This window comes from Sinocyclocheilus rhinocerous, unplaced genomic scaffold, assembly GCF_001515625.1.
Source record: "Sinocyclocheilus rhinocerous isolate Xijiao unplaced genomic scaffold, SAMN03320098_v1.1 scaffold1548, whole genome shotgun sequence".
In the NCBI taxonomy this organism is placed as follows: domain Eukaryota; kingdom Metazoa; phylum Chordata; class Actinopteri; order Cypriniformes; family Cyprinidae; genus Sinocyclocheilus; species Sinocyclocheilus rhinocerous.
In genome coordinates this window covers 326,531-341,268 of record NW_015630996.1, presented here as the reverse complement: position 1 = coordinate 341,268, position 14,738 = coordinate 326,531, and the positions used below count along the sequence as shown (strand labels likewise).

Below are 14,738 nucleotides of genomic sequence, written 5' to 3'. Positions count from 1 at the left end.
TTTATATTGTTTTATCGACGGATTGTACAGGTTCGAGTAGCAACGGGCTTCTTCACACAGCCTGCGCATGTGCAGTGGCCTACTGACACAAAAAATGGGAGGCACACGGATGTCCGCTCAGAGCCTCCTCGCACACTCTCCGATGACGATTTTTACGTCACGCGCACCATAGCGGACACTAGCGGACTAGCGCACGCGGAAAGTATAACACAGGCTTTAGAATGTCTTAGATGTCATACACCGATCGGTCTGCACACGCAAACAAAGCCAAAACCTAGATATTTTAGGCAATATAGAAATCCTGGCCAGGACGCGTCCTGGGAAAATGGCACGTATGGTCACCCTAGGGTACTAGAAGGTGCTAAACACACTCAAACGGAATCAATAGCACCCTCGGTTAAAGCTGTAATAATGGCATTTCTTCGCAGATTTGGCAAACTATCCATTGCGTTATGGTTTGCGCTCTGGAGATCGGTTTCTATTTCAACGTGTTTTTGCAGCGTTGAGCATTGTAGCCAATCACAGACATATCTGTTGATTTCTTGAACGCAACAGCCAATCAGAGGCATTTAAGTTAGAATCCACTCACTGCTCAGATCGCCAGAGTTTTTGTTTAGGTGTTGTGTTCAGCACGAATCATCTCATTATAACAGTGTAGATGTGATGTAAATAAGAGATTCATTGTGCATCGTAGAGAACTTCACTGATTATAACGTAACTTTGTGAGATTGCGATGAACTAAGATGAGTGACAGCTTTTTAGTGATTATAAATGGAGCAAGCAGCAATGGACAGCTTCGATTTGAGGAGTTACATGAATGCAGTGTTTGTTTTATGTCACTGAGGGAAATAAAAGTTATAGCTCCTTAAAGACTGACCCACAGCATGCCAGCACTACTGAAATAGACCATCATCCGTATTAGGAAACTCACGCCAATAAAAATATGAGTGACTGTGCAGGGGCTGTCTGTTTATTTTCAGTTTCTTTAGCATAAAAATCCTTCATGCTGTGCGTCAGTTTGCCATAGCTGAGCTGGCGAGAATGACGTGAATGAGAGGAGAGAACAGACAGCTGTCTGACTTGTGCTAGAAATTATGATTTGTGCATGCAATGACGGAGCTCTTGAAGAGAGATTTTCTTGAAGTGTCTACATTTGAAATTTGAATTTTGAACTGTATTTTTTTTATAGACAGATAATAAAGAAACCTTTATTTTTATATATATATATATATATATATATATAAAGCTGTGTAGTGTATTCCAGCCTTTAGAAGATAGAGTAGCTCACTAGGTTTCAAAACAGCTGTTGTGTTCTGTGACATTAACAGTTTTATTTCTCCTTCCTCTTTCAGCACTCAGGCCGTGAGGATCACAGATGATCGCTTCCGTCACCCAGATTGCTACACCTGTACAGAATGCGGGCTCAACCTAAAGATGCGCGGCCACTTCTGGGTGGAGGACAAAATGTACTGCGAGAAACACGCCAGAGAAAGATACCAGGGTACCGGCAGTAACTATCATTACGTCGTGTCCCCAAACCACTGAGACGCCCGAGCAGCCGCCCTCCTGACGCCACCTCCAACTCCTCTGATTAGCTGCGAGCATAGAGAGGAGAAGATGCTGATGTCATTGATACGTTGTCCAATGGCAGCCAAATAGAGCGTTTGGCGTAATGTCACTTGAAGCTTTGGGACCTAGCGCAATTGTGTCCTCTTCTCCAGTTATTATACACCCCTTGAATAGAGACTATAAGCTTTGATCTAATGGATTTAGAAGGGAGCGTCTCTGTTAGAGCGTGCTATTTCTATACAGTTGAATTTCTACATTTGCCTGCCAGTTCCACATGTTGTATTATGCTTTGAAAACTGCTTGTTTTTCAATAGACATTTAACTTGGGTTTATCTTGAATAGTTTGTATTATTATTATTTTTTTGGCTGAAATTTGTAGAGCTTTTCCATACCGAGACTCGAATGGTGAGATGCATCAAGTGGGCATCATCAGCGCTAATGCACACAGGACTGGTTTCCTTAGTGTATTTGTGTGTAAATAGTTGCAAACAACTTCATTGATTTCAGTTTGCACTTGTTAATGAAGGGTCTAATGATTACTTGGAAGTGATTCTTAGTTTGATGTATATTTCTCCCTTCATAAAAAGAAATTATCCACAACAATTCCTCCATCCACACAGAAGCACGCATTTAGATATCTGCATAGTTTATTTGCCATATACTTTGTATTAAATAAGGAATATCTAAGAAATTATGATATTTGTGTGTAAATATGTTTATTTTTCACCTTAAACTGTATGTGGACTGAGCGGAGGGTTTCGCACGTACTTGTTCGTGTTCAGGGTTGCATGTTTCATTTTGACTGTATTGTGTGTTTTTGGGTGAGAGATGTTTGATCACGCTCAGATACACTGTTGTTTGCTTTGAATGCAAGAGAAAGGAGTATCAGAGCGAACGATTTGAAACATTTGTGGATAAAATGTCAAATGAATCGTGAATCCTCACATTGTGTTTGTAGGGTTGCCTCTCTTTACCTTTTCCGTTTCAAATAAAAAAGCTTTCTGATTATCAGTGGATATTTGGATGAATTGCTTTTGTCTGTTTTGCTGTATTACGGTATTTTGGTTAAGTCAATTATCAATTTGCCCATTTTGTTTGATTCGTATCAAAGCATTTTTATAGTTAAGGTACTTCATTTACTCACCCTGAAGCTCTTTCTTCTTTTAAACACAAAAATATATTTTGAAGAAGCTGGGTAACCAAACAGTTAATGACTTCCACAGTATATATTTTTCCCCAGAAGAAATTCAGGGTAAGTAAATGACAGAAATTTCATTTTTGAGTGAACTACACCTTTAAGTGCAGTCCACTGCATATATGGCAAACTGGAAGCTCAGAGCATGATAGATGAACTTTTGGAAGGTACAGCATGTTAAAAACATTTTATCATTTGTCAACAACTGTATACATAGCCAAATGAGCTAAAAGGAATGAGAATACGGGGTAAATTATGTGTAATGATGGACACTTTGAAAACACTGCTTCGTGAAGCTTAGAAACCATGCAAATGATTTGCATCCAGTATCGTCCAGTAAGTCACATGATTTCAGTAAATGAAGCTTAGTTTCACCATAACTGTTTTGAAATCTTTCGGAATTTCAGTGGTTGACACTAAAGGACAATGATCTACAGTGGTGTTTAAAAAAAAAAAAGCAGTAGGCCTACAACATCAGTAACCTGATGATCCACTGTTATTATTAGTATAGTGAAATTTCTGCAATGCAATTTACTTGTAGTAGTGTAATAGAAAAGCAACATACCCAACTGTCATCAAATGCACACTGCTTGTTCTGAGTAACTGACTCGTTCATTGAAAAGGTCGTGTTCGAAATAACAGCAGTGTGGAGTTTGCATGGTGCAAAAATCATGGTATGGGGATGTTTTTCATGCTATGGTGGGCCTTTTTATCGTGTACCAGGGATCATGGATCCGTTTGAATACATCAAAATACTTGAATATATCATGTTGCCCTGTGTTGAAGAGGAAATGCCCCCCGGAATAGGTGTTTCAACAAGACAATGTTGACCCCAAACTCATGAGTAAGCGAGCAACATCTTGGTTTTAGACTAAAAGGATTGAGGTAATGGAGTGGCCAGCTCAATCCTCTGGCCTCAACCCCATTGAAAACTTGTGGGGTGACATTAAAAATGCAGTTTCTGAAGCAAAACCCAAAAATTCACAGGAACTATATGTAGTTAGGTGCCAGAAGTTGGCTGACTCCATGCAATGTAGATGTGCAACAGTTATAAAAAAGAATGGCTATGCAAATAAACATTGCTAAATATTTTTTGACCATATGAATATACATTTTCTTTGCTTCCTGTCAAAGAATAATGCAGACTTGAAAATGCTTTCATTTGGAATTGCATGTATGTTTCCATTACATTTAAAATATGGAAATAAAAGCTTTAAAAATATTTGAACTTTATATACATTTATTAACACACTGCTATTTATTTGAACACAACATGTCAACCCATAGGCTATGTTTTTTTTATTTTTACCTGATCTCAGATCAAGGTTTGTAATGATTTTTAATTATACATTTGTGTAATAAAGAGAAAAGGCTGTAGTTATTAGTCTGGCCTGATTGACATAAAACATAGAACAAAGAAAACAATCCATACATAATAATAAAATAGCATAATCACCTAAAGACATTTCATATTTAATGTTATTAGATGATTTGCTAATTGCATAGATTACACTCTCAATAAACATTTGCAATTGGCTTGTAAAAAGTGTCTTTTATGAATGTTTGGGCTAAGCTTTCGTTGCATTTACACCGTACTGACCAGCGTGTGGCGTTTCGAGGGCTTCGAAAAAGTGATTCATTTTGCGAAGAAATTAATTCAAAATTCGTTAATTCGACGCGACCAAAAGAAGCGGTAACACTATAGCAGACAAAAGTTTTTTCCTCGCTAGAAAGAGCGCAAGAAAACAGATACCGAGCTCGCTTTACTTGACGGGTAACGTTAAACGCATAGCACGGTTACACCGCGGTGGCTAAATCTGGCTAAAGTTCTTTGCCTGTGATTCTCGCTTTCACATTCAAGTCTTCCTGCTTTGACGGTAGACGCCAGAACCAATGATTTCAGTAAACATTTCTCTCTTCTTGTATGGCCTTCACTGTTCTGCCTAAACAAACCGATTTTTTTTTTCTCAGGTGCGCATGGCGGAGTTGAACACATGAGGGTAAGTAGTTTTTTTTGTTTGTTTCCTTTCATATTCCGCCTGGAAAGCAGCTTTTTATTTAGTAATTTATTTTGGGATGTTGTAGGAACCATTTTAAATTTGTAAATGTTTTATTTTGTATGTTTTGCAGCTGTACAGAAGATAACAATTAAGGCCAACATTTACCGTTCATTCTGCTGTTTAAAAATATAAAGCTAAAAAAGATCCTATTTTAAGATAAGATGGTAAAATTATGGGACAGGGTGCAGAGGTTTTTATATGTTCAAAAGAGAGGAGGAAATTTGTTCAACAAAACATTGAAAAAGCCTAACAGCACCTACAGATATCGTGAAGACGACAAAATGTCTTTCAGTGATTTTCTTTTTGACCGCTAGAGGGCAGTAGAGATGTTTTCTTCCAGTTACCATGGTTGGCTGGTTCTCCGTCAATCAGTACCAGCTATCTGCAAACAATGAACCAAGCCATTAGGAGGTCATTAGAAAAGAAAACTAAATTTGTCTTGCAATGCATGTTTAGTAGTTTAGTAGTGTATTTTAGTAGTGCGGATGCCAGTTTTCTTTCACTGGTAAAGAAATATGTATGATATGACATCCAAGTAGTACAATGGAAACAAGTCAAACATGAGGGCATTCTCTCAGCCTTATGAATCATTTTAGCTACAGCAATGGAGATTTTAAATCAGTCTATTCAGTTCATTTAAGACTTACTCTCTCATAAAACTAGGCGACCCAGCATAAATAACCGGTGCCGGAGGAATTGACATTGTTTGTCGGAGATGAATGACCTGCCTGTGCTGTTTGATATTTTTGGACATAGGTTTCTCCCAGCAATCAGTTAAGGTCACGGGTTGTTATCTCTGGTGTTTTGTTCATGTGTGTGAGGTCATGCTTGTTTCCAGACATCGCTGTAATCAATCTTTCCCCAAAAGCCCATTAAACGGAATCAGCGGTTAACACTAAAGACAGGAACTGTGCTCCGGTGAACGGGGAAATGGGTGCAATCAGACATTTGTTAGACTGATTTCCTAATGGGACACTCTGACGGAATGGCTGATGTACATTCAAGTGGTCCGCACTTAACTCCTGCTCTCTAACCTCATTGTTGAGGCCCAACATTTTATGGGGTGTGTCAAATATTGGCCCACTTGAACATACTTGGTCTTTGTGGTGTTTTATGTCACTGTAGAAATACCCTAACACAAAAATTCAGATTCAAGTCATTCGCTTATCTTATGGGGGTTTCTGCAACTTCAAGCATTTTTTTTCTGGTGGTTGATTTAATTAAAACTAATAGAATTGAGATTTTTACATTTTTGTTATATGAAGGTTAGGAACTTTATTTCTTTATGTTTGTATGTAGGTGTATATTATGGAAGCCTGTTTCTGCCACAGGATAATTTTTTTTTATATATATCTTACAAGTCAAACTTTTTTTCTTGCAATTCTGAGAATCATGGAATAAAACATTTAAAAGGTAATTGTGATTTTTTTTTTCAGTCTCGCAATTCAGAGATTACATCTTGCAAATCTGAGTTTTCTTCTCAGAATTGCAAGTTTACTATGTACTGTCTTTTTATTATGACTTTATATCTTGAAAAAAGTCAGAATTGTAATAATAATAATAATAATAATACAAATAGTTAATAAAGGTAACTGCATGTGACTTTTTATCTCACAATTCTGAGTCTATATATTACAAGTCTAACTTTAAAACTGTAAATAAATCTGAGTTTACATCTCACATTTCTGTTTTTCCCCCCACCATGGAATAATTAATAAAAAATTGAAAGAGTAATTATGACTTTTTAATCTCGCAATTCAGAGTTTACATCTCGCAATTATGAGATTTTTTTTCTCGCAATTCTGATTATTTTTCACACAATTCTGAGCTTATATCTCACAATTCCAACTTTTCTTTCTTTTGAAAGTTTACTGTGTGTCTTGTAATTCTGACTTTATATCCTGAAAAAAAGTAAAACTTGTAATATGTCAACTCTGAGTAGAAGAACATATTTGGTAGAAATGACATTTGATTGGGATTTTTGTAAATTTTCTTTTCATTATTTTTTAGAAAGAAAGAAAGAAAAACTTTTCTCCTGGATATTGATAGTGCTCATTGTTAAAGAAAAGTGATAGAAATGCATGCCTCTGAAACATTACCAACATCAACAGACAGACACCACAAGGTGGCGCTATACATAAACACAGGCCTGCTGCAAATCCACTGAACTTCCATATCTGAGTCACTTGACTTCAGATCAAGTAGATATCCTTTAATCACACGCCAACACTGCTTTGAAATGAACTCACAAAGTGTTCTTTATATATTTATTGGCTGCGTTTTTGTTTAGTATTAAATCTCCCCGAGGTTCAGAGGCAGATAGTGTCCTCATCAGAGTGATAGCGCTAGGGGAAATAACATCAGTCAGCAGGGGTCAATACCTTCAGCCCTGAGAGGAACTGTCTCACACACAGTGTCTCTAGTATTATAATAACCATGGTAATATATATTTGATATTACATTATTACGTGTGTGTGTTTGTGTGTATATATATATATATATATATATATACATAATTTTTATTTAGGATAAAAGCGTCTGCTAAATGACTATATGACTTATTATTGCTTATTATTATTATTATTATTATTACTTATTATTTATTATTTCTCATATCTGTATTGTAAATAAATAAATAAATTATATTTATACCATACAAAAGTATGGCAAAGTATGGAAGATTTTTAAGATAGTAAATTTGAAATTGAAGTTTAAAATAATAGAAAATGAATTTAAATTGTGGTAATGTTTCACAATATGTGTGTGACTTTTCAAAATCTCTCCAAACTTTTGAACAGTAGTATGTGTGTATAAATATAATGTATATATCATGAACTCATAGATATACACTCATTGTGAGAAAAAAGTCTAAATTCTGAGGAAAAAACAGTCACTATTATCTTTTTTTTTTTTGCTTTTTGTTTTGTTTTTTAATCCTGTGGCAGAAACAAGCTTGCATAATTTAAATAAAAAAAACATTAGTTGTATATACATTAAGAAAATAAAGTTATAACAACGTAAAAAAATGTTGAGTCAACTTAAAATAATTTGTTACCTCGCTGACTTAAAATTTTAAGTTTAGTCAACTCAAATAAGTTTAGTCAACTTAAAATGTTAAGTTGTACTAAGCAACAACTTAGATATTTTAGTTGACTAAACTACAAATTTTAAGGCAGCGAAGTAACAAATTATTTTATGTTGAAACAATTTTTTACAGTGAAATTAAAAATAGAAAATTAATATAAATTGTAGTATTATTTCACAATATTTCTGTGAAATCTTGGCCCCAATTTGTTATAATTGTGTGTGCAGTAAAATTTGCATCTTTACAATAAATGCTAAATTGATAATAAACAGTTGTTGAATAATTAATAAAAAATAATTGTCTTTTTAGGGCTGCATGTATATCTTGTATAGATATTGTATGGTGTCTGTCTCTTTCTAAAGCCTAATAACTATCTGTGTCATTTCCTCTTTGTATTTGTCCATTGTATTACTTTCACTCTCACTGCAGACTGAGGCCCACTTCTCTTATTTGTGACCCTGGACCACAAAACCAGTCATAAGGGTCAATTTTTCGAAATTGAGATTTATACATCATCTGAAAGCTGAATAAATAAGCTTTCCATTGATGTATGGTTTGTTAGGATAGGACAATATTTGGCCGAGATACAACTATTAGAAAATCTGGAATCTGAGGTTGCAAAAAAAATCTAAATATTGAGAAAATTGCCTTTAAAGTTGTCCAAATGAAGTTCTTAGTAATGCATATTACTAATCAAAAATTAAGTTTTGATATATTTACAGTAGGAAATTTACAAAATATCTTCATGGAACATGATCTTTACTTAATATCCTAATGATTTTTGGCATAAAAGAAAAATCAATAGTTTTGACCCATACAATGTATTTTTGGCTATTGCTACAAATATACCCCAGCGACTTAAGACTGGTTTTGTGGTCCAGGGTCACATTTATATTCCCTCTTCTTTATTCCACCTGGAATGGACTCCAGATGTTGTTCGGGGAGAGGAAGACACTGCTTGCTCGGCGATATGAGCTAGAAAAGAAAAGCAATGGGGGAATAGGAGGGAGTTCGCGAAAGTGAGCGCGAGAATGTTGGAAGGACATAAAAGTTTGTCTGGATGCCATTAAGTACAATTTGATGTAATGTGCAGTTTGGGACGTGACATTTTAAATGGAAACTGCGTACCAGATGAGGTTTGGGGGTGGGTCTTGGAGGTGGGGAGGGAACGTGCTCGAAACGTTATTTAAAGTGCAGGGTAAACAGACCTCGGTTGGAGGCGCCGCGGTGAGCGTTTGCCCGTTTCCGGAAGCAATTGGAATCGCCTTTCCCGCAGGCCCTCATTCCGCAGCGCCGTATCGAGTACAGCAATAACAAACGTGTGTTTGCACGATTTTAGCCAGAACACAGTGCCCCATTGTGCGAGCGGGCAGCACTCACACGTCTGAACCTGTGGCACGGGACACGAACGTCAACCTCAATTGAAAATCTCTTTCCGTTTACTCCGCAGTATTTTCAAAACGTGGCCTCGGCCTGTTTTTTAACATTTATATTCCCTCTTCTTTATTCCACCTGGAATGGACTCCAGATGTTGTTCGGGGAGAGGAAGACACTGCTTGCTCGGCGATATGAGCTAGAAAAGAAAAGCAATGGGGGAATAGGAGGGAGTTCGCGAAAGTGAGCGCGAGAATGTTGGAAGGACATAAAAGTTTGTCTGGATGCCATTAAGTACAATTTGATGTAATGTGCAGTTTGGGACGTGACATTTTAAATGGAAACTGCGTACCAGATGAGGAGGGTTTGGGGGTCTTGGAGGTGGGGAGGGAACGTGCTCGAAACGTTATTTAAAGTGCAGGGTAAACAGACCTCGGTTGGAGGCGCCGCGGTGAGCGTTTGCCCGTTTCCGGAAGCAATTGGAATCGCCTTTCCCGCAGGCCCTCATTCCGCAGCGCCGTATCGAGTACAGCAATAACAAACGTGTGTTTGCACGATTTTAGCCAGAACACAGTGCCCCATTGTGCGAGCGGGCAGCACTCACACGTCTGAACCTGTGGCACGGGACACGAACGTCAACCTCAATTGAAAATCTCTTTCCGTTTACTCCGCAGTATTTTCAAAACGTGGCCTCGGCCTGTTTTTTAAGCCAGCGCTACGGTTTCCTATTTCTCCGCTTCTTGTATATCAAAAGGGATCGGTTTTAAAATTAAAAGCTGCCGTTTTAAAATAAAACAACACTGGATTTTAGCTCTGCTGGAAGCAAAAGTTGACTTGCAGTACAGTATGAGTATCAAAGACCTGAGGAAATTAAGTCTTGCGTGTGTTGGGAATTTTACAGCATGACCCATAAACATCTCAGCGGTCCATATCTGGTTCCCTTTCCTCCTTTCCCAAGCTCTTTTTGAACATTTATGCTGATGGGAGTATTTTTTCCTCTATAGCAAATGCCTGATAAGAAGATTTGAGTAGCAACTGAACAGACACACATTGTTTTTATAATAAAGACAAACAGCATTTGCAAGAACTTTGGGCCCTTCAAAATAAGCCTTAATCCTTCGGATTCGGTCTCTGTGGTTTTCTTTTGGTTCGTTTGAAGGTTAACCTCAGCCAGTCTGTGTATACTGCATGACACATGGCCATCATCCACACATTTTGTCTTAGTGGGATCCGAGCGCTGAAATATAATTGCCTGCCGCTCACTTTTTGGCCCAGTTTTGGAGTCCACAGTTTGTTAAACAACTGGAGCATTTAAACCTATTTTTATCAATTCATAGTCCAGCAGTAGAGTAAACAGTAATTAGTAAGGGAGGATATAGTTTTGAAAAAAAGCTGATAACTTTAACAACAACCATTCCAAATAGGGAGCGTTAGTTTGTGCGGTTCAGTATGCTATTACATGTTTACAATATACTAACAAGGTAATAGGCAATGTGTAAGGCTCTGCTATAGTGGTTTTCATTTCCTCAGCCGTGCATTTATGAAGTGTTGACACAGCTGTAAGTATAAGTCAAATACTGGTTTCGTTGGAGAAATGCTTACAGTATGTGTAGATTGTGAAACCGTCCTACAGCTGCTTACTTAAGTCAGCAAGTTCTGTTGTATTTGTTCTGTCAGAACCATGAGAAACAAACTAAGAGGCAACTGTATATATCTATCATTCTTGATGATCTGTTTCCTGGATGTATTAAATTTCTCCTCTTTGGTTCTCAGACCCCATGCGCTCTGTACACATCACAGCCAAAGCCTCATTCAGGCTCCTATGGTCCAGTCGCACGCAAAGATCCAAGGAGGCACCAACAGCCGCAAGGACTGACCAGCTGGGTCATAGTGCCTGATATGTAGACAGCATTAATGACATGACTAATGCCAAGTCCAACCCGATATCTATTAGTAATATAAAGAGAGACAGAGAGAAAGAGTTTTTGTAGCTATTAAAGAAAAAAAAACAAATGCTGCCATTCCTGAGGGATTCTTACACTAGACATTCCTCACATGTTGGTCATATAATTCAAATATTTTCAAAGATGCTCTAGTTTTACATTAGTTATCCATTTTCATCTGATCTACCCCAGTGCTATTAAAAGTACACCAAAATTCACATCTAAAATGGAATGATTTTTCTTTTTGACTCGATTAATATTTTAATAATTGAACCTTTTTGCACTTTAAAGAACCTTTCATGGATTTTAAACCATCAATGCCAATTATGAACCTTTGTTTTTAAGAGTGTAGTTTAGTTGTCTAATACACCTGGCATTGTATATTACAAATGTTGTTAGCAATTTGACAAATTGCTGTTGTTGCTCTTTTGTAAGATGCTTTGGATCAGCTATTGTCTACGAAATGCATAAATGTAAAAGTACATGTATATCTATCTGAAAATATTGAGATACAGATTTAAAAACGACCTTATTGTGATTGTTTCTGTGGATATATTATTTTTATTTATTTATTTATTAGCCTACGCACTAAAGTAATTTTATTTTTTATTATTATTTTTCAAATTTTAATGTATTTGAGGACTTTCTCTGGATAATAGATTGTTGGTCTTTTCCTTTTTCTTTCCTTTAATTTATATTTCCTTTAATTTACATGCCATTTTAAAAGTTTGTAAATGTTTTTTACAAAAGTTTCTTATGCTCATCAAGACTGCATTTATTTGATGAAAAATACAGAAAGAAACAGTAACACTGTGAAATATGATTGCAATTTAAAATAAGCTTTTTTTAAATTTTAATATAGGCTACTTTAAAATATTATTTATTCCTGTGATGCAAAGTTGAATTTTCATCAGCTATTACTTCAGTCTTCATGATCCATATATCCATATATATATCAGTGGTGCTATTACTTATTTTTTTTAATTTTACCTTGAGTGCATAAATAGCAAAAATACCAAAATAAATTATACTTTATTAATGTAAATAGTTGTTGTATGAATGTTTTCCGTAAATGCAAATACACTGTTCATTTTATTACTATGATTAATTAGAGTAGCATAATCTGGATACTGTAATGTAAAATGTTAGTGTTACCATAAATAGACTGATATTGGTGGCATTAAATTGGCTGCGCTAGGACCGCGCGGCTCCGGGAGAGGAATGTGCGCACTGAGGCTGGAGCTGAACGTGAGTGTGACAGGATGGCAAAGGAAAAGCGCCAGAGTCCTGGAATTAAGATAGGGACCGTTATTCAAAGTCAGATTGCGACTGACACCACACGGACCCCGGAGCGCACCGGAGCCGCAGCGCGTCACTTTTGCTGATGCATGACTGGAAATTTTTGACAAGATAAATTGCATTCTTCTGTGAAATATTCCAGGAAAAAGTATGAAAAACAGCTGCTTTGAGGAATCGTAATTGCGGTGCGCTCAAAAGCACACGAGTAACAACTTCACGTTCCTTTAGAAAGGCGACAAAGTGACATTTCTGCGCGTCGCTCGTTTGCGCTCGTCACATGCGTAAAAGTTTTTTAAAGTGCTCCTTCGCTTTTATTTGGGACATGGAGGAAAGAAAATTCATGATGGAAATATGACATGATGGATATATTTTACTGCATCAGTGACAGGAGTCCTGTCATGTTTTAACAGAAGTGAGAGTGTTGCAGTCTAACGTGGTGATCTATCCATTCATACTTGGAAAGGAGTAACTGTGTTTCTCAGCATTGATACTTAAAAGTTATTATCAGCCAGAAACGCTTGTGCCCTGATGTCATGGGCTGACCTGGGACCGCGCAGCTGATAGTGTGCGGGACAATGTCGGGACCCTGCGTCCGCATCCCGTTTTGGGTTCGTGTGTTTCTCCTGCTGCTGCTTCACAGAGTCTCTGCAGGCTGTCCGGAGCTCCTTTCCAGCGGCTGCAGCTGCGCAGAGGACCGCGGTAAAGCTCACACTGCGCCCTGGGCGCGGAGGAAAGTGAGCTGCGTTGGGAAGGAGCTGACTGAAACGCCCGAAGTCAGTCTGCTTCCCAACAGGACCGTCTCTCTGTGAGTATTTCATTCATTTACTCTCTTAAGCAACACTTTGTCAATGATACAGCATACGTATTTCATGAAAACAACAAATTGGCTGCTCGACTACAATGATAGCCTATTACCAAGTCAATATAATTACATTAAACTCATGTTTGTGTTACATTTGTGACCCAAATCTTCACACATGGTTTGTGCAGTAAATGAAACCCGAGTTTGTAGTGGGATCTGGGATGTATGTTGTTGTTTGGGAATATAAACTTATAATCAAAATTCTCCAAAACACTAGTTTCAAGTAATTGATTTCAAACAAATCTTTGAAGATGCAGGACTTTAGCAAATGAGATTGCGTGATTGACTGATAGCACAATGATTTACAGTGATATGGCATTGATTAGGCAGTGTATGTCTAGCATCTACCGTAAAATCAGCAATTGTGAGAGCAACACTGGGCATAAAGATGTAAACTGGCATTACAAGACTGATAAAGACAAAGTTCTGACCCTTTATGGTGACTACAAGATCTTAATGGACAGCAGCTTTGAGCAGCTGTCAAAATGTAGCTCTATATGGGGAGTCCAGGGACAACTGTAACAGTTTTTACATTTCTCTTCACAACTCACTGATTAATACAAATATATGTCCATTTTTTGATATAAGAAACATTTACAGTAAAATTAATATTCTTACAATAAGAAAGACTTTTATTCAGACATTTAGATTAGTATTCGTTGGTTGGGGACAGGTGTAGCCCTGATTAAAATTGAATATAATCTAAAAACAAATGATTAAGCAACTGTACTGTCAAATAAGAGCACATCTAAGTGCAATAGAGTTGCTGTAATGCATTCATATTGCACTGATTCTTTAAAATGTCAATAATAGTTGTTTAAAGCACAACTGAGTATTTGATGAAATAATTACATTTTTAGTTGATTCATATGGTGTGTATTTCAGAACTAGTTATACAGTTGGCCAAGCTCACAGCCATAATACAATATTTTATGGTAACTACTGTACCAAGAACAGAGCATCTGTTTTTATGCACTGTTACAACTTTTGACCAACATCAACAATTAAAGTAAAGACATAGGTTGAGTTCAAAGGCATTAGAACATTAGACATAGAAAGAAAAAAATGGCTTTGAATATCTCACAAAGAGGACGATCACACACTACTTAGACACATTGTTTGCATACTGTACTACCAGCTCATTGCTCCTTTACATGTACTTTCCTTCAGCAAAAGATGAGAGATGAGGTGAGAATTATGATCAGACTGAAGCACTGAAGAGGAGCTTGTTGCAGAACTCAACGCTGACATATTGTCAAAGCCCTGTCATTTTACACATGCCTTTCATCCAAAAGCAAAGGAGATGTGCTTCTTGTACGCATCCCTCCCACCCAGTCCACACACACACACA

At 37.1% G+C, this 14,738-nt stretch overlaps 2 protein-coding genes and 1 long non-coding RNA gene across 3 annotated transcripts in view; all 3 read left to right on the top strand.

The window, feature by feature from the left end:
- LOC107740981 (PDZ and LIM domain protein 2-like) overlaps window positions 1-2,597 on the top strand; it is an 87,662-nt gene extending 85,065 nt beyond the window's left edge. Inside the window, exon 10 of the mRNA XM_016553549.1 lies at window positions 1,353-2,597. Coding sequence (XP_016409035.1) covers window positions 1,353-1,545 — 193 coding nt within the window. The 3' untranslated portion in view covers window positions 1,546-2,597. The remainder of the gene's footprint in view (window positions 1-1,352) is intronic.
- A 1,732-nt stretch (window positions 2,598-4,329) lies between these two features.
- LOC107740980 (uncharacterized) lies at window positions 4,330-11,324 on the top strand. Its single transcript, XR_001640142.1, has 3 exons — window positions 4,330-4,641; window positions 4,736-4,764; window positions 11,057-11,324. It is a non-coding gene; the product is annotated as an uncharacterized LOC107740980 (long non-coding RNA).
- Window positions 11,325-12,570: 1,246 nt separating this feature from the next.
- LOC107740993 (adhesion G protein-coupled receptor A2-like) overlaps window positions 12,571-14,738 on the top strand; it is a 93,511-nt gene continuing 91,343 nt past the window's right edge. Inside the window, exon 1 of the mRNA XM_016553569.1 lies at window positions 12,571-13,330. Within this exon, the coding sequence (XP_016409055.1) occupies window positions 13,101-13,330 (230 nt within the window). The 5' untranslated portion in view covers window positions 12,571-13,100. The remainder of the gene's footprint in view (window positions 13,331-14,738) is intronic.